General features: G+C 43.4%; 1 protein-coding gene across 1 annotated transcript in view; it reads right to left on the reverse strand.

Annotated features, from left to right (window-relative positions):
* MYOF (myoferlin) overlaps positions 1 to 23,001 on the reverse strand; it is a 175,752-nt gene that overhangs the window by 85,514 nt on the left and 67,237 nt on the right. The window contains exons 6-17 of the mRNA XM_004049799.5: positions 16,999 to 17,165; positions 16,213 to 16,341; positions 11,597 to 11,659; positions 11,463 to 11,513; positions 10,300 to 10,330; positions 9,673 to 9,788; positions 8,872 to 8,998; positions 6,860 to 6,963; positions 4,857 to 4,925; positions 4,717 to 4,760; positions 3,616 to 3,698; positions 90 to 128 (exon numbers count right to left, since the gene is read on the reverse strand). Coding sequence (XP_004049847.5) covers positions 90 to 128; positions 3,616 to 3,698; positions 4,717 to 4,760; positions 4,857 to 4,925; positions 6,860 to 6,963; positions 8,872 to 8,998; positions 9,673 to 9,788; positions 10,300 to 10,330; positions 11,463 to 11,513; positions 11,597 to 11,659; positions 16,213 to 16,341; positions 16,999 to 17,165 — 1,023 coding nt within the window. The remainder of the gene's footprint in view (positions 1 to 89; positions 129 to 3,615; positions 3,699 to 4,716; positions 4,761 to 4,856; positions 4,926 to 6,859; positions 6,964 to 8,871; positions 8,999 to 9,672; positions 9,789 to 10,299; positions 10,331 to 11,462; positions 11,514 to 11,596; positions 11,660 to 16,212; positions 16,342 to 16,998; positions 17,166 to 23,001) is intronic.

The following is a 23,001-nucleotide window of genomic DNA, read 5'->3' on the forward strand; positions in this document are numbered from 1 at the left end:
AAAAAAGCTCTAAAGACAGTCGATATATTCTTAATAAGATAATATTAGCTAGGAAGATATAACAGAGAGCAAAATTACGAAGCATAAACCTGTATATGATGCAGCCCCAGTTCCCGAAGATGAGAAATCTATATAGTAAAAATATGACTGGTTAAACAAGAAAAACACGGGCATTATAAAACAGACATTGAAAACGTTAATCAAATCCAGTGCCAGGTAAGTGATTTAGCAACACCAGAAAAATCCCAAATTCAGACCCAAGTCACATATGACCCTTTTGTAATGTATACAATTCTCATCGGTTAAATGCAAAATGACCCGGGCAGAACCACCACACATGAATAACTCAATCTCACCCAGCACCAAGGCAGCCAGGAAGCAGAAGAGCTAGCTTCCCGGGGACAGTGGGGGCCTGGTGAAGTTACCAGCATTTCACGTTTTTAATAAAACATTTACTTATCTTACGGCTTAGTTGGGACCAACATCAGAAAATCCAAGTAAATGTGGTCTGAGGCTGTGTAAGCAAAGGCCTGGAGTTTATTGCACATTATTTGATTGAAAGCATGGTTTGTTTCTTTGTCGGGGGAAGGGTGATGTTGACAGCTCGTTGTTATTTTAAGGCCCTGTAACCCCATGGTCTGCAGGGCCTGCAATGAGAGGCCCCAGAGACAGAAGCTAACATTGCTTGTAGCAATCTCTGTTTTCAGTTCTTCTGGATGTTACCACCATGTCACTAAGCAAAATGCTTATGCCACTATTTAATATAGTGGCTTAAAATAATGCCACATATAGCTATTTATTTGTTTATTCATTCATTTAATATTCTATATTAATATTCTATATGTTCTTCACCATATCTCTAATACCTTCTTTACCTTCTCTCTAATATCTAATACTATATATACATATATATAGTGTGTATATATATATGCATGTATATATAGTATTATATGTATATATATAATAATCAGGTTCTTATTTATGTTATCCACTGCTTGAATTAACAATATTTTTTCAAAACCTATAAAAAGACCTTAAACAAGATAAGGATGAGAGGAACCTTGAGTTTCCCAATATTATGCCACTTTAGATATTATTTAATGACTTCTCATGAATAATGAATGGATTTCAGTCATCTTTACCCTCCCCCCATATAGTTCCAGCATGATTTTTATTTCCTGTAATGGTCACCTTTGTGATTCCATCTATAGTCATATTTAGATTCCTGACTTGAAGAGAAGAGACTATTAGCACCCCTGCCCTACCTCCACTCCCCTTCCTCCTTCTGCTTCTCATCTCTATCTTCCACACTTTTACACTGTAATGGGGGATGACATCTACACTTTGTTCAGAGCTTTGGCTATAGGTTAAATTTTAAAAATCAAAATACAATAAATAGTGCTTACATTCTAGCAACCATATAAATATTCTCTGCAGAGAAAAGGAAAGGGCTGTGATTACATTTCCTTCCTTGCAGCTCCAGTGTTATAATCACTATGCTACTCAGCAGAGAACATTCAGATGGAATCTCTTTCTTACCTTCTACCATTTGCTTAAAATAATGCCACATATAGCTATTTACTTGTTTATTCATTCATTTATTCATTCAAGATGGGGTCTTGCTCTGTTGTCCAGGCTGGAGTGTAATGGTGCAATCTCGGCTCACTGCAACCTCCACCTCCAGGATTCAAGTGATTCTCCTGCCTCAGCCTCCTGAGTAACTGGGATTACAGACCCCTGCCACCACACCCGGCTAATTTTTGTATTTTTAGTAGAGATGGAGTTTCACCATGTTGGCCAGCCTGGTCTCAAACTCCTGACCTCAAAGGATCCACCCACCTTGGCCTCCCAAAATGCTGGGATTACAGGCATGAGCCACTGTGCCCAGCCATGTACCTTTATAGTTGTTCTATATCTCCTTTGGTCACCATCTTGTCTTTTTTTTTTTTTTTTTGAGACAGAGTCTCGCTCTGTCGCCCAGGCTGGAGTGCAGTGGCGCAATCTTGGCTCACTGCAAGCTCCGCCTCCCTGGCTCACGCCATTCTCCTGCCTCAGCCTCCAGAGTAGCTGGGACTACAGGCGCCCACCACCACGCCCGGAGAATTTTTTGTATTTTTAATGGAGACTGGGTTTCACCGTGTTAGCCAGGATGGTCTCGATCTCCTGACCTCGTGATCCACCCACCTCGGCCTCCCAAAGTGCTGGGATTACAGGAGTGAGCCACTAGGCCCGGCCACCACCTTGTCTTCTGGTTGCTTTTTTTTTCGCTTCTGGAGAGAGGAAATCTATATGTTCTTCACCATATCTCTAATACCTTCTTTACCTTCTCTCTAATATCTAATACTATATATACATATATATAGTGTGTATATATATATGCATGTATATATAGTATTATATGTATGTATATAATAATCAGGTTCTTATTTATGTTATCCACTGCTTGAATTAACAATATTTTTTCAAAACCTATAAAAAGACCTTAAACAAGATAAGGATGAGAGGAACCTTGAGTTTTCCAAGATAAAATTTTGTCTCAAAGTCTCTCACTTTGTTCCATGTGTTTAATCTCTCAATATATTTAATCTACTGGCAATTACAATAATTTTTGTTTTGGTCACAAAAAATAAGCTCCTGGGCCGGGCACGGTGGCTCACGCCTGTAATCCCAACACTTTGCGAGGCTGAGGAGGGTGGATCACGAGGTCAGGAGATGGAGACCATCCTGGCCAACATGGTAAAACTGTCTCTACTACAAATACAAAAATTAGCTGGGCGTGGTGGCATGCGCCTGTAGTCCCAGCTACTCGGGAGGCTGAGGCAGGAGAACTGCTTGAACCTGGGAGGCAGAGGTTGCAGTGAGCTGAGATCACGCCACCGCACTCCAGCCTGGGTGACAGAGCGAGACTCTATCTCAAAAAATAAATAAGCTGCTGGTATTACTGTGTTAACATTAATTTTTTCTCTTATCATCTTAACTGCTTTCCTTCATTCCCTGTTACAATTTCTGGCATATGCACAAAACCATAATGCCAGGTATAGGCAAATAGTTCTCAAGAAAATTGTTTGGAAAACAACAGAAAGAACAATGTGTTGGCTATCAATGCTTGTCAGAGTAAAGACCAAATACACATTATCTTAGGGAGTGAGGACTACATGGTTCATTGGCATCTGAACTTACTGTTCCTGCCAAGGGATTCGGTTGAGAAGGGAGTATTATTTTATATTTGGGTGGACTTGGGTCAATGCCACTCTAAAAAATAAGGTGCTAGCTCTCTGTATTGACACAAAAATTTCATAAAACCGCTATTGGGAAAGAAGTTTTGGATGGGAGCAAGAAAGCTGAAAATCTTCAAACTGTAAATTTCATTTTTTTTCTAAAAGTTTACAATATATGCATACTAGATTATGATTTTAGCAGTTTACTTATATACTTCAATTATTAATTGTTTTGCAGGCCATCACCAAAACATCATTGAAATGGTTCACTAGGTTCATCACATTTGGCTTCTAAGAAACCAAACCTACTGTGAGGTGGCTACCCCAGTTTATTTTTTTCTCAGACTGGAGAAAAGTTCTGTATCCAGTCTTGTTCTAGATCTGTTGAGTGACTTACCTTCCACTTCCCCACCAGAGGCAGCAATTTTAGAGAGGTGTAGATATGTTGTTCCAACTACATCATTTTTAGTAAGACGGTCCCTGTGTAAAAAATAAAAATAAAAAATAAAAAATAAAAGGTTAAGAGCTCCATCTATGAAGATATGTCTTCAACAATTAAAAAAAAGTTAGAGCTGGAAAATACCCCAGACTTCAGAAATAATCATGTCTAGTGGGCCTCAAACTTTATTGTACTTAGTAATCAACTAGAGACTTCTCACCCTCATCTCCTGCCCACATTTTTAATTCAATAAGCCTAGAGTGGGGACTAAGAATTTGCATTTATAAGCGTATCCCAATTGATTCTGATACAGATGGTCCTCCAGCCACCCTTTGGAAACACAGGTCTAGTAAGGTAATTTATTCTGAAGTTATGAAATTGCAATTGTACAGAGAGGCCAAGAGATGTGCCTATGGCTACACTCAATACCATTGTCATAAAATGAATTAATCAATTATAGGCACATTACATAATTATGATTGTGATGATCATGATGATGGTAATGATATTTGTCATGTTTCCACTGTCAGGGAGCTAAGGGTGCCTGCTGAATGCTACATCCAACTAGAACATTCCAAGAATGGTCTTGTTATGGCCAATCAGTGTTAGAAGGCTGGTCTAGTAAAAATTCTATCAGAACATTTCAAGGACTTTTCCTCGCCTTCATTGAGGTAGTTTTACCATTTTCTTTTTAAACAATAACAATGAATTGCTCTCAGAATGTTTTGGTGATTCTTCCCAAGAAATGCTTGACTGTATTTCTGAAGTCTATTCTGGACAGCCTAATGATATTTAAATCCCTGATTTCTTATCTTGGGGCATTTTCAGCACGTTCCCCTTCTTTTGTTTATGAGCAGTTGAACTGAAATAATCGAAGCTTTTTCTGCAGTAACACAATATTATTAAATTTTGTTTTAAGAAACACCCAGTTCCAGGAGCAATTTATCCTCTCCTCTGGAAGGAAAGCAAAATACCAGAAAGAGACCATCCAGAGTAATGTTTCACAATATCCAATGTTTATTTTATGTTGAATTAGACACATATGTATTTTCAACTCACCAGTCATATATTGTTAGTTTTATTTTTTCACACACTGAAGGAAACTAAAAAAAGAGACAGAAAAAAGTAGTTATTTCTCAATGATTTAGTAATTATTAAGTAAGTATTCTTACTTTTTCTGAAAGAAAATAAAGTCAAACCTTGATCTGAAGATTGACGACCTGATTCCACTCTGGGTTTGCATTTTTCTCAATTACGTTTGTACAAACCTGCAAAATCACCAAAGCAAAAGTGTAGGTTTTCAAGTTTCTAATTTCTAAAAGTTTACAATCTATGCATACTAGATTATGACTTTAGCAGTTTACTTATATACTTAGGAACCTGGTTAAACTTTATTTTTCTTGATGATTTGTAAAATATGACATGGGTTTAATATTAATCATTGCTGTTTCGAGGCACGAGGAGCTTGCTTTTAACCTTTTTTTTAATTAGTTTTCAATTGTCAGACTTCTAACATTAGATTAATGTAAAAAAGCAAGAGATAAGGTTGATAGAGCATTTGTTACATACCGTTTGGGAAGCATCTACCATTAACACATCCAGACAGATCTTTTGACCCTGCTCGCCAGCCTCCCTGCCCTCTACCCCAAACTGACTCTTGTTCCAGTCTTTCCATCGCTCTTCATTCAGGTGGTCAGGCTCAGAACCAGAATCAGCCACACCCTGACACTTCCGTCTTCAAGCAGATCCTGGAATGTCTTCAAGCCTATCCTGAAATGTTTCTCCCCAGGACACCTGCGGTTGTCTATCTGAACTCCACACCCTCTCTTGCCTCCTGACTTTCATGTCACTTCTGTGTAACATCTTCAGGGGGCCCTCAAAGTACACTTCAAATAAAGCCCCAATCCTTCCCTGGGCTGATGAAGCCCTACTGTCCCAACCCTACTTCTCACTGATCTCCTAGTTTTCCCCGCTTGCTGGCTCTACAGCAGCCACATGGGCAGGCCTTCCCTGCCAACATTTTCTTCCTTGGGGCCCTTCTATAGCCCTTCTCCCTGCCTGGATGCCTCCCTCCCTGATCTCTGCATATCCAGGCCTCTGCTCAACTGTCACTCTCTCCAGGAGTCTCACCTGATAACCTGGATAAACACTCCTCCCCTGCACCAATCACTTCTTGTCCCTGCTTTGTTTTCTTTGTAGCACTGGGCACCATTTAAAATTATTCAGTTTCTTGTTTGCTTGTTTATTGTCTGTCTCTTCTATTCCCATGTGTTTGTTTCTATATCCCAGTACATGGGACAGAATCTGGTACTTAATGACTTTTTGAATGAGTCAAACTTCTCAACAATCCTGTGATTATTATTATCTCCCTTTATAGTTCAGGAAATGGAAACTCAGAGGGTAAGCGATGTGCCTGCCTATGAAGTGGGGTAAAGCCTGAATTTAATTCAGGCCTCATTTTGCCCCAGAGCTGAAGGCTTTTCCACCACACTCACTGAATCTTTTAGAAAAAAGCACCAGTCATATGTGTATGTGTATGTGGTTTGCCGAATCTTGCTTTCATAATTATATGGTTCGAACACATAAAAGATGCTAGTTCTTTTTGTCTATAACTGTCCATGATGTGCTATTATTCTACTGTAGAATCTCACCCAACTCTCAACTCTCCGATCTTTGACCATCTCTGTAGGTAAAAGTGGTGGTTATAGCTGTCCCTACACCAAGAGTCTCCCAGATATTTTCAGGGGAGTGGGATGGGGCTTCCCTGACCCATTCTCTGGTTTCAACAGTTTACTGGGGCATGGAAGGTGAGAAACATGACAGGAAGGGGCAACAGGGCACTGGGGGGGTCTCTGTCCTACAACATTTACCAGGGATGGGTGTGGCTGGCCAGAGAGCTTGCCTAAGGTTAAGATAACGTTTGGACCTGAAAAGCAATTCCAGAAATTCAGTGGTAGCCTTCCCTATTTTAATCTCTCAAAAGACTGAATTTTCTAATTTGTGTTCTGCATACTTTCCACTCCAAAATAAACCTGTGGAGAAGTCTGGCGTGTTCAGACTCAGATAATCTGTGTTCCCGCAGAGTGCCTGGCTCATCAGGGAGCTATTTTAACAAAGAGTAAGCAAGAATTCACTCCAAGGAAAGCACAGTAGTTTTAGATATTTATTCCTAGCAGCATCTGCATTTAGATCATGTACAAACCTTTTTTCCAGCAAAGGAAACTTCTACAAAAGGATCCACGAGATTTTTCTTATCTGCATTGCCTCCAAATATTTCCTTTACTGTCTGTGAGAAGGCATCATCCACTGGAAGGTAATAGTTATACAGCAGAAATTAAATTCAATTCCCAGAAATTTGGCAAAATTTTAAAAGTTCTCTTATACATCAAAATAGTTGCAACAGGCTAGGCACAGTGGCTCATGCCTGTAATCCCAGGACTTTGAGAGGCCAAGGTTGGTGGATCACGAGGTCAGAAGATCGAGGCCATCCTAGGCAACATGGTGAAACCCCTTCTCTATTGAAAATACAAAAATTAGCTGGGTGTGGTGGCACGCGCCTGTAATCCCAGCTACTCGGGAGGCTGAGGCAGGAGAAGTGCTTGAACCTGGGAGGCGGAGATTGCAGCGAGCCAAGATCACACCACTGCAGTCCAGCCTGGTGACAGAGCAAGACTCCATCTCAAAACAAACAAACAAAAATTAGCCAGGTGTGGTGGCACATGCCTGTAATCCCAGCCACTTGGGAGGCTGAGGCATGAGAATCACTTAAATCTTACAGTTAGCCAAGATCAAGCCAGTATATGCCAGCCTCCAGCCTGGGTGACAGAGTGAGGCTCTATCTCAAAATAAAATAAAATAAAAACTTGATCTTTTATGGAGGAAAAAAATACAATAAAGTTCATTCAGTGAGAGTAAAAGATGATTCTCAAACTCAGGCCTGCTTTCAATCGGGAGAAAGGTGCTCTAGGTCAGAATGATATAGTCCTAGTCTGTTTCAGAGAAATTCAAGAAAATTTGACATAATCACAAATAATATATTTAATCAACTACAATCTATAGTTAAGCTAAAAAGTAAATAGAGATCAGGATTTTAATTTATTTACTTTATTTTATGTATTTCTTTCTTCTTCTTTTTTTTTTTTTTTAAAAAATAGAGACAGTGGTCTTGCTATGTTGCCCAGGCTAGTCTTGAACTTTTGGCCTCAAGCAGTCCTCCTACCTTGGCCTTCCAAAGTGCTGGGATTATAGGCTTGACCCACTGCCTCCAGCCCATTTGACACATTTTTGAGAGAAAGGTGGGTATGGGGAGGCCCTACAATACTATCTTTTAAGACCATAGGATCTTAAAAGAGGAAAAGGATTCCCAAGAAAAGCAGCAAATCCTGAAGAGATCCATGGCCTGTATAGTGAGTGCAGCCTCCTGGGGACTTGGAGAAGGGTCCCATGTCCCAGAGCCCAGCAGGAACCAGACAGGCCCAGCAAGGCAAATAGGAGGCTGGGCCATCAGCAGTGACAGAGGGATAACCAGACTAGTTCCTATAAATGGAATCACTAGAAGCGATCCCTTAAATGCAACCAGTCTCTTGCTGAATATATTTCATAATACAATAGTGGCAGACTTCTAGTCATTGGGATATTACTACCCTTTGCTCAGCATGTTTTTTGTTTTTTTTGAGATGGAGTCTCACTCTGTTGCCCAGGCTGGAGTGCAGTGGTGTGGCTCACGGCAACCTCCGCCTCCTGGGTTCAAGTGATTCTCATGCCTCAGCCTCCCAGGTAGCTGGGATTACAGGCACCCGCCACGACGCCCAGCTAATTTCTGCTATTTTTTTTTATAGCTGGATAGCAAACACCTTGATTTGATAATAACAGTTCACATTTTCATTTGGGATAAAAGGGGTTGGAAGTGCTGACTGCTCATATCTCTTTAGCATCCTCTAGAATAAAGAGAAGATATAGAATAGCAAGAGAGAGAGTCAAGTGGGCCAAAGGCAGGTACTCAACAAGGAACACGATCAGCAACCAACTAGCTGTGCCATGAGCCTGCTCAGGTAGCTTTCAACGGGGCCAGAATGAATGAAAATAAGCCCATGAAGCCCTTTCAGAAGAAAAACATACGATAGGGACACCAATCACTATTAGAGTTTGATTTTTTAACACATTTCATCACACACATAATCGACAATTCTGGGGCAAGATTAAATCAGTACATACTCTGGGGGATGTCCTCAGCTCGGTAGATTTTCAGCAAGAAGGTCACCCACCGGAGGGCAATGCCAGCAGGGAGTAACAAATTACTCTCCACATCATCACTGTCATTATCACGATCTCGTCTCTCAGGCTATTAGGGGCACATGATTTAAATTATACATACAGAAAAGCAGCACTTGGAAAAAGCCAAATTAATGCTTATAAAATGAAACCATTCAGAATCGTTTCCATTAAGATTTCCTGTGTTTGGGGCTTAAGAGTTCAGCCTGCCATCAGCCACCAGTTTTCCTTCAACCTCAAAACTGCTCCACAAAATCAATGCTCATGTTTTTGTATCATTCTGTCATTTTATGAGCATCAAATAGTAAGAGCGTGTGCGTGTGCGTGTGCGTGTGTGTGTGTGTTCCTGATGTCCCTTCAACTTCTCTCTGGCCACTTATATTCTGCAGTTTGCCACCCAGTTTCCTAGAATAATCACTAACTATTTAGGTAGCAATGCCTAATTCTGCAAGTAGGTCATGCTTTGTAGATAAAAGCAGTCTTTCTAATGATGCAAGGACGTTGTAAAAACACATTCATCGATTCTCAATTAAACGCTCACTCATAGACATCAGATAAGAGTTTAAGTAAGCTAGAACAATAATTCCATGATGAAGAAAAGAATAGCTTCTGAAGAATAGGGGGAATCTGAGGGTATTGACGGGAAGCTGTGCTCCATTTCACAATTACCCATGCCCACATGCTTAACTCTTGGCCTTCTTTTTTTAGTGAGAAGTGTAGAAAGGAGAGAATGTAGGGACTCACAGGAGGCTCATCTCCGGTTCCCAGGACAAACATGCTGACTTTCATATAACCTTTAGAACCTGAACTGGTATCTTCCGGGTCATTGAGAAGAAGCCACTTTCTCATGACAGCATGGCCTAAAATAGAGAAGGAGTAAAAGGAAATGGACATGCTAAAAAGGTACTGATAAGTCTGTGATTCCTCTGCCATAAGATAAGCTGCATTTTCTTGGAAGCCTCTTCATGACACACCAAATTCCCCAGATGAGTGTCCACTTTCACGTCTTCTGTTTTGTACTCTCCCTACACCCCACCCCCACCATTCTGTCCTCGTGTAACTCAAACAAGACTCTCTAAGTTGTACCAACTAGTTTTATAATTTAATTTTGATAAGATCAAAATATCCTCACAAAACATAGAAATCATCTATTTTGAATGTTAAGATAAAAAATTAGACATTTTTTCTAAGCTACTGTTATTTATTCCCACTAAGTATCCTCTCCTCTTCCTCATTAAGAAAATATTTTTTAAAAAATTCCTTTAACTTTAATTCTTTGATCCCCCCAAATTGTCTTGATTCTTAGAATCATCTTCAGAGTTAGAAGGAATGAATTTAAGACTTCATATTGATGGGGAGAACATTACTTACCAGGTTCATCATAAACAAATCCAACATCAATCTGGGAAAACAATAATCGAAAGTAGTCTAAGTAGATTTTAAAATCAGTCTAGTCACTTTAAAGAAGTCATCATTATATTTAAATATCATGTCTTGATTACACTTAAATTTCCTTGAGACCCAACATTTCCGTCTTATCCTCTCTGTATCCCCAGTGCCTTGTCTGATGTGTGGCACATGGAAGACCCTCGGTAAGTCACTATTGAATGAATGAGCTAGTCTTAGGGCTGGAAGGGACCACAGAAGCAGAGTGACCAATATGACCCAGTTTGCCTGGGTTATCCTCAGTTTTACCACTAAAGTCCCAGGCAAAGTGGGACCATTGGTCATCCTACAGAAATTCACCTGGCCCAATTTCCTGTCCAATTCTCCTCCTCCTCCTCCTTCTCCTCCAGCTGATGCTACTATTAATATAACCATTGACTGGGCACTTCAATGTGCCAGGTGCTGTACTAGGTGCTTTACACATACTATCTCATTTAATTTTCTCAATGATCCCATTTTACAGATGAAGAAACTAAGGATCAGAGAGATTGAGTTCCTCTGGGACATGTGGCTACTTGGTGGCAGACAGGGTATGAACACAGGTCTGCCTGACCCAGATCATCCTCTAGGACTTCTAGTGACTGGTGCTCCTTTCTTGGAGAGGCAGCCTATTCCATGTAGCATTGCTGGGAAGAAGCCAACCAAGTATTTGTCCTTTCATTCCAGTGAGAGCTACTTATAGAAGCACCCTGAACCTCTTGCCTTGTTTGGCTTTCCTTTCACACTCTGAATTTACCATAATTGGCTTTGCAGATGGAGCTCTGGGGCCCCCAGTAAGTGGAGGTGGATGGTGGACTTCTTGCCATGGTCAACACCCCTTCCCTTTGTGGCAGTGGATTTGCTTCCATCCAGATACAACCCTGGGAAGGGCCCTGATATGGCAGCTTCAGGGCATCTTGCTTTGAGAGCTCTGTTCACTGTTATACTTTGGAAATAGACAAGCCCCAAGCAGCCTTCAGCAAGCGTCATCATGCTGAACCCTTACACATTCCCAAGATGCCACCAAGATGGGTACACAGGAATCAGATTTCTATTATGAAAGTTCTCATCTTTCTGTAAGTTGAATGAAGCAGACTGTTGTCACTCACCTTAAATTCCCCCATCAGACAATCTGCCCGCAGAGAGTGAGAATTATAAACCTGGAAGAAAGAAGAGTAGTGAAGAAATGATTGGCTTTGCCTGGCAGTGAATGAGCAGTACCTTCCCACTTGCTGACCCTTACCCGGATGCTGATGATCTCATCCATCAATTCAGAAGGGGTCATGTTGACATTGTAGAAAAACAACTGCCAAAACAATAGAGCAGATGTTTAAATGTTAACAGCGGATTCGGGTTAGGGGAATCTCATGCTATAATTTTGGGGGCCCTCCTAAAAAATGCAAAACACAAATTCAAAATTAGGTTTGACCATGTGAACACATGGCAAGGCCTGGAGTTTAAGCCCTGCAGTTTAAGCTTCATGGTAAACCCACTTCTTCATGTTGGAAAAAGGAGAAAAGGGTAAGTAACAAATACAGCATTTACTTAACTAAATAAAATTGTTCACCTGGGGCTAGATATCTAAAAGCTAAATAATGTAAAGATCCAAAGCTAAGCAGGTATCGGGGTACACCCCTGTAATCCCAACACTCAGTAGGCTGAGATGGGAGGAGTGCTTGAGCCCAGGAGTTCAAGACCAGCCAGGGCAATATAGTGAGAGGCCATCTCAAAAAAAAAAAAAAAAGGGAAAAAGATCCAAGGTGACTTCATGCTGCAATGCTTACCAAAATGAGCGCTTAGAGCTGGCATGACCTGGAGTGTGTTTTAAATTTCTCTAATATCTTTAGCTCTATTAGTGTCTAGTGACTCTAATTTTACTCCAAGAAAGCACCTTTCAAGACAATTTTACCCATTAGATTAAGTTAGTGCCTCAGCAAAGTCAATATTGACCACATTGTAAAAGCTAATTTTAAGAAGGTTGATTCTTGGGATATGCATATTAGGTATATAGGAGGTTTAACCATGTTAGGCTAATAAATGTTAATCCTAAAAGACTGAACACTTACTCCAACTGAGACTTTTTCCTCCAACTTTTTACTTAGGAATATTTCTAATCTACAGGATAGCTGAAAGAATGGTAAAATAAATACCACCTTTCACCTATGTTCACCAATTGTTCCATTTTTGGACATTTGCTTTATCTTTCTCTTTTTTAAACTGAACTATTTGCAGGAAAGCTTTAGAGATCATGACACTTCACCCCTTCAAAATACATTTACATGCATCTCCTAAGAGCAAGGACATCCTCCTATAGAATTGCAACACCATTATCATAACCAAGAAATTTAACATCTAACAGAGTCAATTTTCAAATTTCTCCAATCATCCCTACAAAAAAACTTTAGCTTTTCAAAGAAATCCAGGATCTATGCAAGAATCATATGTTGCATTTGGTGTTTGAGTCTCTTCAGCTTCCAAAAGGAAGCTATATAAAAATATAGAACAGTGCTATTTCCTTTTATGTTTCTTGTGTTTTTCCTTGCCTTTTGTTCTTCTTTAAATAGAGATGAAGTTTCACTATGTTGCTCGGGCTGGTCTTGAACTACAGGCCTCAAGTGATCCTCCTGCCTTGGCCTCCCAAAGTACTGGGATTACAGGCGTGAGCCACCATGCCCATTGTTTTGTAGAACATCACAGAGTCTAGATTTGTGTGAATGTTTCCTCACTGTCGGATGCGAATTGGCCATTTGACAAGACTTGACACAGGTGATGTTGATTACTTCCATTATCTCACATGAGGACACCACATCATTTTTGTTCCTATTATTGGTGATAACAAGTTTAATATTACTTGGTTAAAAAGATATATACAGGCTAGGATTTTTTTTTTTTTTTTTTTTTGACGGAGTCTCTCTCTGTTGCCCAGGCTGGAGTGCAGTGGCACGATCTTGGCTCACTGTAACCTCCGCCTCCAGGCTTTAAGCAATTCTCCTGCCTCAACCTCCCGAGTAGCTGGGATTACAGCCACCCATCACCATGCCAGGCTAATTTTTTGTTGTGAGACAGAGTCTCGCTCTGTCACCCAGGCTGGAGTGCAGTGGCCCAGTCTTGGCTCACTGCAACCTCTGCCTCCCAGGTTCAAGCAATTCTCCTATCTCAGCCTCCTGAGTAGCTGGGACTACAGGTGTGTGCCACCACACCCGGCTAATTGTTTGTATTTTTAGTAGAGACGGGGTTTCACCATGTTGTCCAGGCTGGTCTTGAACTCCTGATCTCCAATGATCTACCCACCTCGGCCTCCCAAAGCGCCGGTATTACAGGTGTGAGCCACCACGCCTGGCCAGGCTAGAAATTTTTTTAGTAAACCTCTTTTATATATTTGTTTTTATCATCTTACTTTTGTTTCTCCTATCCCGTAAATTTTTTTTTATCGATTAATGTACTGGACTTCTCTTTTGCCAAGAGATCTAATCCCCCTCAAACTCATTAAAATGGGAAAATTCTGAGGAAGGTGGAGATGTTTGCTGGGCTCCTGGGAATGTAGCTGAGTCAACAGGAAGCCTGCATTATCAATGCATAGACAGGGTTTACGCGTTAGGCCCAAGTAATCCAGCATCTTGCCTCCTCCCCTCCCCATCCAGTCTTGCCCTCCAACGTGAATCTCTCTGCCTTCCCTGAAGTCCATTTCCAGTGCCCCATCTCTGTGTAGCCCCCACCTCTCATGAGAATGTGTATACTACTGTACTTGGCTGCCTGCTGTCGTCTGCGATTCCTTTGAGGGGGAGAGGTTAGAGGTGAGAAGAAAATAGGGCCTTCTGCAGAGCTGGAAGCCAGTTTGAACAAAGAGGAAGAAATAGAAACGCGGCATAGAAGAAACCATTTCTTTTCTGAATAAAGAAGTAGAAAAAAAAAAAGGACAAACACCAGAGCTGGGATTAGAGCTGTAGGGAATGAAGAGGAAGTGTGATAAGACAGGCCTGGGCTGGAGAACAGAGCAGGAGACATAGGCCTGAGGAATCCCAGAAATGTGTCTCCTCAGCACAGTTGGCCAAGACTCTGAAAAGTTCCCTAAACATATCATTTCTCCCCACAGCCCAGTTATGGAGTTTTGTGGCATTTGAGATGATTGTCAAGGTATCATGTATTTTTGAGGAGTGTTATAAAAGAGGGCAGTAGAACAGGCTAAATTCTCAGTATGGGAGGCAGGGCATAGTGGCTCATGTCTGTAATCCCAGCACTTTGGGAGGCCAAGGTAGGTGGAACACCTGAGGCCAGGAGTTTGAGACCAGCCTGGGAAACATGGCAAAACCCCATCTCTACTAAAAATACAAATATTAGCTGAGCCGTGGTGGTGTGTGCTGCCTGTAGTCCCAGCTACTTGTGAGGCTGAGGTGAGAGAGGATTGCCTTAGCCTGGGAGGTGGAGGTTGCACTGAGCTGAGATTGCACCACCACACTCCAGCCTTTGCAACAGAGACTCTGTCTCAAAACAAAAACAAAAACAAAAACAAAAGGCCGGGTGTGGTGGCTCACGCCTGTAATCCCAGCACTATGGGAGGCCAAGGTGGGTGGATGACGAGGTCAAGAGATCGAGACCATCCTGGCCAACATGGTGAAACCCCATCTCTACTAAAAATACAAAAAAAAAAAAAAAAAAAAAAAAATTAGCTGGGCGTGGTGGCGGGCGCCTGTAGTCCCAGCTACTCGGGAGGCTGAGGCAGGAGAATGGCGTGAACCCAGGAGGCAGAACTTGCAGTAAGCCAACATCACGCCACTGCACTCCAGCCTGGGCAACAGAGCCAGACTCTGTCTCAAAAAAAAAAAAAAAAATTATCAGTATGGGGTCAAAACAAACAAAGCCCCTGTGTGCTAATAACTGCTTTCCTTTAACATATATTATTTTTGCAGCCAAGTACGTTTTGACACCTCTAAAAAACTGGATTAGTCACGAGAGTTGTCCCTCAGAGACACCCTGCTAATTAGAATAAGCAAAAGTAGATTTAGGAGACATCACGTCCTCTCTCATAAGGGTCGAGGGGATCATCAAGAAGTTGTCACAAAAACACCAGAAAGGCAACAGCATCTCTGAGAAGCACTGACAGAGGGGCCCAGGTAATTTTCATTTTTTTAAAGGCATCTCACTATATTGCCCAGGCTGGTCTTGAAAATCTGGGCTCAAGCACTCCTCCTGTCTCAGCCTCTTGAGTGTTGGGATTATAGGTGTGTACCCCCATACCTGCTTAGCCTTGGATCTTCACATCATTTAGCTTTTAGATATCTAAAAGCTAGATATCTTTTAGGTTGTCCCAAGTGAACAATTTTATTTAAATAAATGCTGGCCGGGCGCGGTGGCTCATGCCTGTAATCCCAGCACTTTGTTGGCGGGTGGATCACTTGAGTTCAGGAGTTCGAGACCAGACTGACCAACATAGTGAAACCTCGTCTCTACTGAAAATACAAAATTAGCCGGGTGTGGTGGTGCATGCCTGTAATCCCAGCGACTTGGGAGGCTGAGGCAGAAGAATCACTTCAACCCCGGAGGCGGAGGTTGCAGTGAGCCGAGATCACGCCACTGCACTCCAGCCTGGGCAACAAGAGCGAAATTCCATCTCAAAAAAAAGAAAAGCTATATTTGTTACTTACCTATTTCTCCTTTTCCAATAGCAGAAGTGGGTTTACCATGAAGCTTAAACTCCAGGGCTTTTTCCAAGACCCTGCCATGCGTTCACATGGTCACACCTAGTTTTGTTCCTGTGATCTCTACTTGGAACTCAGTGGTGTCTTCACCAGTGAAGCTGCTCCCGTGTTTCCCTCCCCAGTGGGACTCAAGAGCAGAAACATGCCCTCTCAACCCCTTTACCTCATCAAAAAAAGGGTTGTTTCCTCTCTTGATTCTTGTTCGGTGTGTCTGGCCACAGACGTGAACTTTGACCACAGGCCTTATGTTGTTGCCACTTAACTGTCGGCCCTCAATTACTCGGACGCGGATCTGCAGCACAGAAGGGGGATGGTTACCCAACCTTTCCCAGCACGTGGGATCCTTAGGATCCTCAGCTGTTGCTTCATTTCCTTCACCTATTAGGATTGCTAACACCAGGCCAGGGCAGCTTTGTGGTATACCAGGTGCTACCAATTGGGTGGAGCCACCTAGGGTCATTCCCAAGATGGGAACTGGGGTTGGGTTATAGAGACCAAGAGCAGCTGTAGGGATGAAATCATTCAAAGCCGGCCTGGGAAAGGGCAGGGCAGGTGGAGGTCACTGCTCAGACTCCAGTCATGCACCTGGTCTTGCTGAGCCTAGTGATGAACTAACTCCATAGCTGCCTTCCAAATCTAAGACAGGGCCCAGAGCTGCGAAAAACACAGTATTTGTGTTTCTATTCTTTGATTAGCTCTTTCCTTCTGCCAAAGGGAAGGAGAATTATAGTTTTATTTCTCTGGAGACCATCAGCTGGCTAGACTAAACCCACTTGTGCCTCCAGAAGAAAGATGGAGAGCTTTTCTTACTGGGTTTATACACTGACATCTCTCTTTACTGGTTGAGCCATTGTCCATTGGAATAGGTCCACTGAAACATCACTGCAATTGCCAGAAGATGGGCAATATAAAGATTAAACAAAGAAGCAGAACGCCAGGCCATTGCTACCTGGAAGTCCTGTGGCTTATTGGACAGCATCCGCCGGCTGTTCTTTACTTTGGTGAGCCTCCGAGCAAGCTGAGCTTCCGACACCGTCCCAACTGGCCCCTTGGGCCCAGGGCCCCTGACTGCATTGTCCAACCTGTCTTCATCACCTTCATCTTCTTCCCCATCTCCTAAAATATCAGAAAGAAACCCAGTGAGGGATAGCCCTTATCCTGTAAATGTCCAAAGGTTCAGGTTTCCAGGACACGGTTTTGTCCGCCATTATGTTTTAAGTGTTCCTAAAGTGGCAGGTGAAGGAGATCCTCTTGGTGACACTGACTTGGGACTTCTTCTGACTTGGAAAAATTCTTTAGGAAAATGTGTTCACAGTACATCAGGGCTGTTGCTCAGGTTGCCTTCGAAGAGACCAAGAGAATGGCAGAGATCACAGGGACAATGAGAGCAGATGGCACCGTCGGACCCAGCCAGGGATTGCTGAGTTCTCATTAGTGTTAGGATGGAAAAAAGAAGAAACATCACGGAACACTGCAGTCTTGCAATGACAAGCTTCAACTCCGTCCCTCCCACTGCAGATCTTTTCTCTAGAGATCTGCTCGTGAACTATTTGCACTGTCTGTTTCCTGCTTGAGCCTCCTAATTAACAACTGCTCTTTCCACCCTAATGGCAGAAGAGAAACTCTCCTCATTTTCTTGCCAAGCACCAAGGTGATCATCTTGCTCTTCCTTCCTCCTTCTGGTTTGTCACTTTAACACACACGTGTCCCTCCTCTATCCCTCTACCTTCCCTCTGCACTCAGGAAAAGGTTTACCTTGCTCAGCAGAGTGAAAATCTCAACCCTCTGCCATGCATTAGATCCTGCTACCTCCTGAATATTTGCAGATCCTACTACATCCTGATTATTTTCAGGCTCCCCAAATGTCTCCTCTCTCTTGTGTACCTCCGGGGGTTCCGTCTCTATTGCAGCTTTTCCTCTGCCTTCAAGTAGACACAGATCTTTCTCTCCCTACAAAACCAAAAACCAAAAATCAACTCTGCCTACTACCTCTCCCCTTTCTTTTATTCACGAGCTCTTTGAAACTCGCTGACAAACTTTAGCTTTTCTTTTCTTAATACACAAAGAGTTAGAACTTCTGGCAATCTGTACAATATAATCTAAGAGAGCCTAGAAGACAAGCCACCCTGTCTAGAACCCTGCTTTTGGATTCTGAAACTCCTTCTCTACGATGCAAGATCATGAAAGAGATTTAATTTCCACGGCCAGTCACCTGTCAGTCATTCACAACCTGGTATGAATGAGTTTCATCAGATTACTATGTAGCATAGCTCTTGAAATCTTGGGCTCTGAAGCCATGTGGCCTAGGCTCAATCCACTCCCCACCCTCCACTTTCGAGCTATGTGAGTCTGAGTAAGTTTCTTAATTTCTCTAAGCTTCAGTTTCTTCATTTGTAAAGAGGGGAAAATAATAGTATTTACCACAGGGTTACTGTAAAGGTGTAATTATCTATAGGTGAAGCCTTTAGCACAGTATCTGGCATACAGAAGCACCCAATAAATTAACTGTTTATTTTTTAGTTTTGCTGTGTAATCAGTTTTGGTTGGTGTCTTCACCTGCTTGGGCTGCTATAACAAAATACCACAAACTGGGTGGGTTTTAAAAAACAGAAACTTATTTCTCACAGTTCTGGAGGTGGGGAAGTCCAAGATCAAGGCACCGGCAGATTCAGTGTCTGGTGAGGGCCCACTTCTTGGTTTGCAGTTGGAGCCTTCTCTGCCTCCCATGATGGAAGAAGCAAAGGAGCTCCCTTGAGCCCATTTTGATCACGGCACTAATCCCATGCATGAGGGCTCTGGCCCCGTGACCTAATCACCTCCCTAAAGGCCTCATTGCCTAATATCATCACCTTTGGGGTTAGGATTTCAATGTGTGAATTGTGGAGGGACACAACCATTCAGACCATTGCAATTGGAAGGGGCTTCTTCTGAAGCATAGGACACTTCCTGGAAGCAGCTATTGGGGGCGTGGGGATGGGGCGCTGGAGCAGTCCATGGGCAGCACAGCAGGCAGGGGTCCCAAAGTGAGGAAGAGGCAGCCACAAGGGAAAAGGGGGCCTCCACATGCACTGCTTTGCAATTTAGCCCAGGGTGGGCCCTGCTCCTCATCATCCATTCATTCATGCTTCGCCCATCCTAGCCTGGCTTCTGTTCTTCGAAGGTCAGTCACGTCTCTTTGCCAAGCTCCGTGCCCTTTTCTGTATCTCCATATTGGATCTTCCACAGCCTTGGACACAAGTGCTCATATACATATTTTTAGATCATTGCAGCTCTCCTCCCCCAATCTACTTTTTCAGGTTCTTCTGTGGGCCCCTGTTTTTGTCTCCTACTCACTGAGTGTGACTCCCTACTCTGTCCTCTGATCCTTTGACTCAACACTCTGTAGATCCTCACCTCACACTTCCTTCAAGTAGCCATGGACCCACAGAATGTTGTCCTAGAAGGGACCTTAGAGATCCTTGATCCAACCTACCCTTCACCCCATTTTACAGACAGAAAAACTGAGGTCCAGAAAACTAAGGCAACTTGCCTGTGGTTAAGTTATTAGAAGCTGAGCTAAAACCAGGACCAAGTTTTCACACTGCCTCTCTGGTATAAAATGGGGTTTAAAACCAGGCTGTAGGTGAAGGACATGTTATGCTCCTAGTACCTCAACATCTTTTTCAGGCTACTGGGAAAACCTCATGGAAGTCAAAGATAAGGAATCTTTGTCCTCTGCAAGATGATCTGGACCTCCTCTTGCCTATTCTTGAAGAGACTTCAAAAGAAGGGCTTACCTGCTGTCTCTCTTAGGGCACCTGGATCCAAGCTCTTGGAATCTTCTTCATCCTACTCTCTACCAGGTAAGTTCCTCTCCTTCTTAAGTTTCAGATGAAACTTACTGTCTTCCAACATGCCCTCCCCACCTCTTCCAGATGGAGTTAGTCCCGCTCTCTCCTACCCACCACACATTGTTCTTTCTAGTCCTTGCCACATAGCCTTGCACCTGCTTGTCAACCCATAGGCTTCCCCTACTCCCAGGCATTTCAGAAGCAAGGAGCTTGCCTTTGCTTCTTTGTATCTGCCCCATGCCTTACAGAACACCTTACACAAAGTATATAGAAAGTGCTTGATAAATGTGGAATGAGTAAATAAATGGGAAGGGGAACAGGATCCCAGGTACAAATGTGCCTTCACATTTGGAAAAACTACTGAACAACTCTCAGGAAAGAACACGCAGATGGCTGAAGGGGTGCCCCTCCCAACCTTGGCACCAGCCTCGGGGAAGCACTGGGGGCCAGGCGCTTCCCCTCGGCAAACCTGTCCTGGACCGAGCAATGGCTGGGGCTGACAGCTGTTGGGTTCCTCCAAACAACGAAGACGAACTTCCTTCCATCATCCTGGGCCTAAGTGGGACTTCCTCCTTGCCATAAATGATAGCATTTTAGGCTGGTGATTGTTTATGGCAGTAAGCAGGAGAGAAAGTCGGGGTCAATCATACCCCTTTGCAATGCTGGACTCTGGACGAGTACTCATTACATTCTCAATGGATGCTCTAGAATCAGCCTGCAGATAACAAAGAACCTCTTCTGCTATTCAGACTTTAGGCTAAAGGGGTGGGTCAGAGGAAACCAGCCTAAGCCATGGTGACAGCCAGCCTCTGTGCCTTGCAGCAGAAGAATATTCAAGCAGGAAACCTCCCCTTTATGTGGCAGGAAGCTGCAGAGGATTAAACAATGGTACGGGCTCCACAAAGAATGCTATGGGTTCCATAAAGAATGAGGGGGCCCCTATGGCACTGTTAAACACACCCTGATGTGCAAGCTGTGTCATGAGTGAAATGCTAGCAGTTGTGCTGGCAGGCCCTGTTCATGAGCCCCAGGCCTGAATGTGATCCACAGCCAAGTGGATCTACAAAGAGCAACTCTTTCACAACCACAGAGGGCCACACCAAGTCAGGAATCACCCACTGAACAGGAAGCTGCTGGTTGTATTAGCTTCTGAAGGCTGTCGTAGGAAGTCCCACAAACTGGGTGACTTAAAACAATAGAAATGTATTCTCTGGCTAGGCGCAGGGGCTCACACCTCTAATCCCAGTACTTTGGGAGGCCGAAGCAGGAGGATCACTTGAGCCCAAGAGTTTGAGACCAGCCTGGGCAACATAGGGAGAACCCCCATCTCTACAAAAAAAATTTAAAAACTAGCCGGGTGTGGTGGTGCACACCTGTAGTCTGAGCTATTCAGGAGGCTAAGATGGGAGGACCATCTGAGCCCAGGAGGTCGAGGCTGCAGTGAGCCATGATCATGCCCTTGCACTCTGTCCTGGGTGACAGAGCAAGGAAAGAAAAAGAAAGGTAAGAAAAAGAAAGAAAAGAAACGAAAGAAATGTATTCCCTGACAGTTCCAAACCTTACAAGTATAAAATCAAGATGTTGGCAGAGACATCCTCTCTCTGAAGCCTCGAGGGAAAAATCCTTCCTGTCTCTTCCTAGCCAGTGGCTCCCGGCAATCCTGAGCATGCATTGCCTGTGGCTGCATTACTCCAGTGTCTGCCTCTGTGGTCACACGGCCTTTCTCCTTCTGTGTCCTCCCGTCTTCTCATAAGAACAAGTGGGCCAGGTTCGGCGGCTCACACCTGTAATCCCAGCACTTTGGGAGGCTGAGGCGGGTGGATCACCTGAGGCCAGGAGTTCAAGACCAGCCTGGTCAACATGGCAAAGCCCCGTTTCTACTAAAAATATTAAAAAATTAGCCAGGTGTGGTGGCGTGCACCTGTGGTCCCAGCTACTCGGGAGGCTGAGGCAGGAGAATCGCTTGAACCTGGAAGGCAGAGGTTGTGGTGAGCTGAGATCATGCCCCTGCACTCCAGCCTGGGCATCAGAGAGAGCCTCTGTCTCAAAAAACAAAAAAACAAACAAGGAACTACAGTCACTGAATTTAGTGTGACTTTATCTTAACTAATTACATCTGCAAAGACCCTGTTTCCAAATAAGGTCATATTCTGAGGTTCCATATAGACATGCATTTTAGAGGGCCACTATTCAGTCCACTAGAGAGGCTATCTTTTTTGTTGTTTTTTGTGGTTTTGTGTTTTTGTTTGTTTGTTTGTTTGTTTGTTTGAGGTGGAGTCTCACTGTGTCATCCAGGCTGGAGTGTAGTAGTACAATTTCAGCTCACTGCAGCCTCTGCTTCCCAGGTTCAAGTGATTCTCCTAAACTCAGCCTCCTGAGTAGCTGGGATTACAGGCACCTGCCACCACACCCAGCTAATTTTTGTATTTTTAGTAGAGACAGGGTTTCACCATGTTGGCCAGGCTGGCCTCGAACTCCTGACCTCAAGTGATCCACCCGCCTCGGCCTCCCAAAGTGCTGGGATTATAAGCGTGAGCCACCGCGCCTGGCTGAGAGGCCATCTTTTGTGTCTTTCCAATTTGCTTCCTGTCTTTCTCCAGCCCACAAGCAGCCCCAGTCTAATGAGCACACTGCCTTCCCTGCACCCCACTTCCTCCATGTCTTTGCTTTACCCCTAGCCCAGGTTAGATCCTGCCACCTAACCTCGCAACCACCCCACTGCATGCCCCTCGATCCCTTTCCCCCTCTCACTTCACTGTGCTTACCTGGTTTATTCAACCCTCCACTGACTTCACCTCTGCACCCAGGCCAGCTGAACTTGGCTGGGAAGCACACACATCTTACTGGACTGATCTCACTTTAATTTCCTGATCACAAACTGTAAGTGTCCTCACAGGGCTGCCTGGCCATCTTACCACATTTCCAAGACATCTATCCCAAAACTTTCCTGGATCCTGGTCTGAGATGGCCACTAATTAACCAGCACAGTCAAATCACTTTACCTTTCTGAACGGCCACCTATTTTGCATCTTGAAAGCTTCCAACACCCTTTCTGTCTTTCTCATTGTCCACTAATGACCTGGCTTCTTATTGCATTGGGAAAATTGGCAATTAGAAGATAA

The sequence above is a fragment of the Gorilla gorilla genome, chromosome 8 (genome assembly GCF_029281585.2).
Source record: "Gorilla gorilla gorilla isolate KB3781 chromosome 8, NHGRI_mGorGor1-v2.1_pri, whole genome shotgun sequence".
NCBI lineage: Eukaryota > Metazoa > Chordata > Mammalia > Primates > Hominidae > Gorilla > Gorilla gorilla.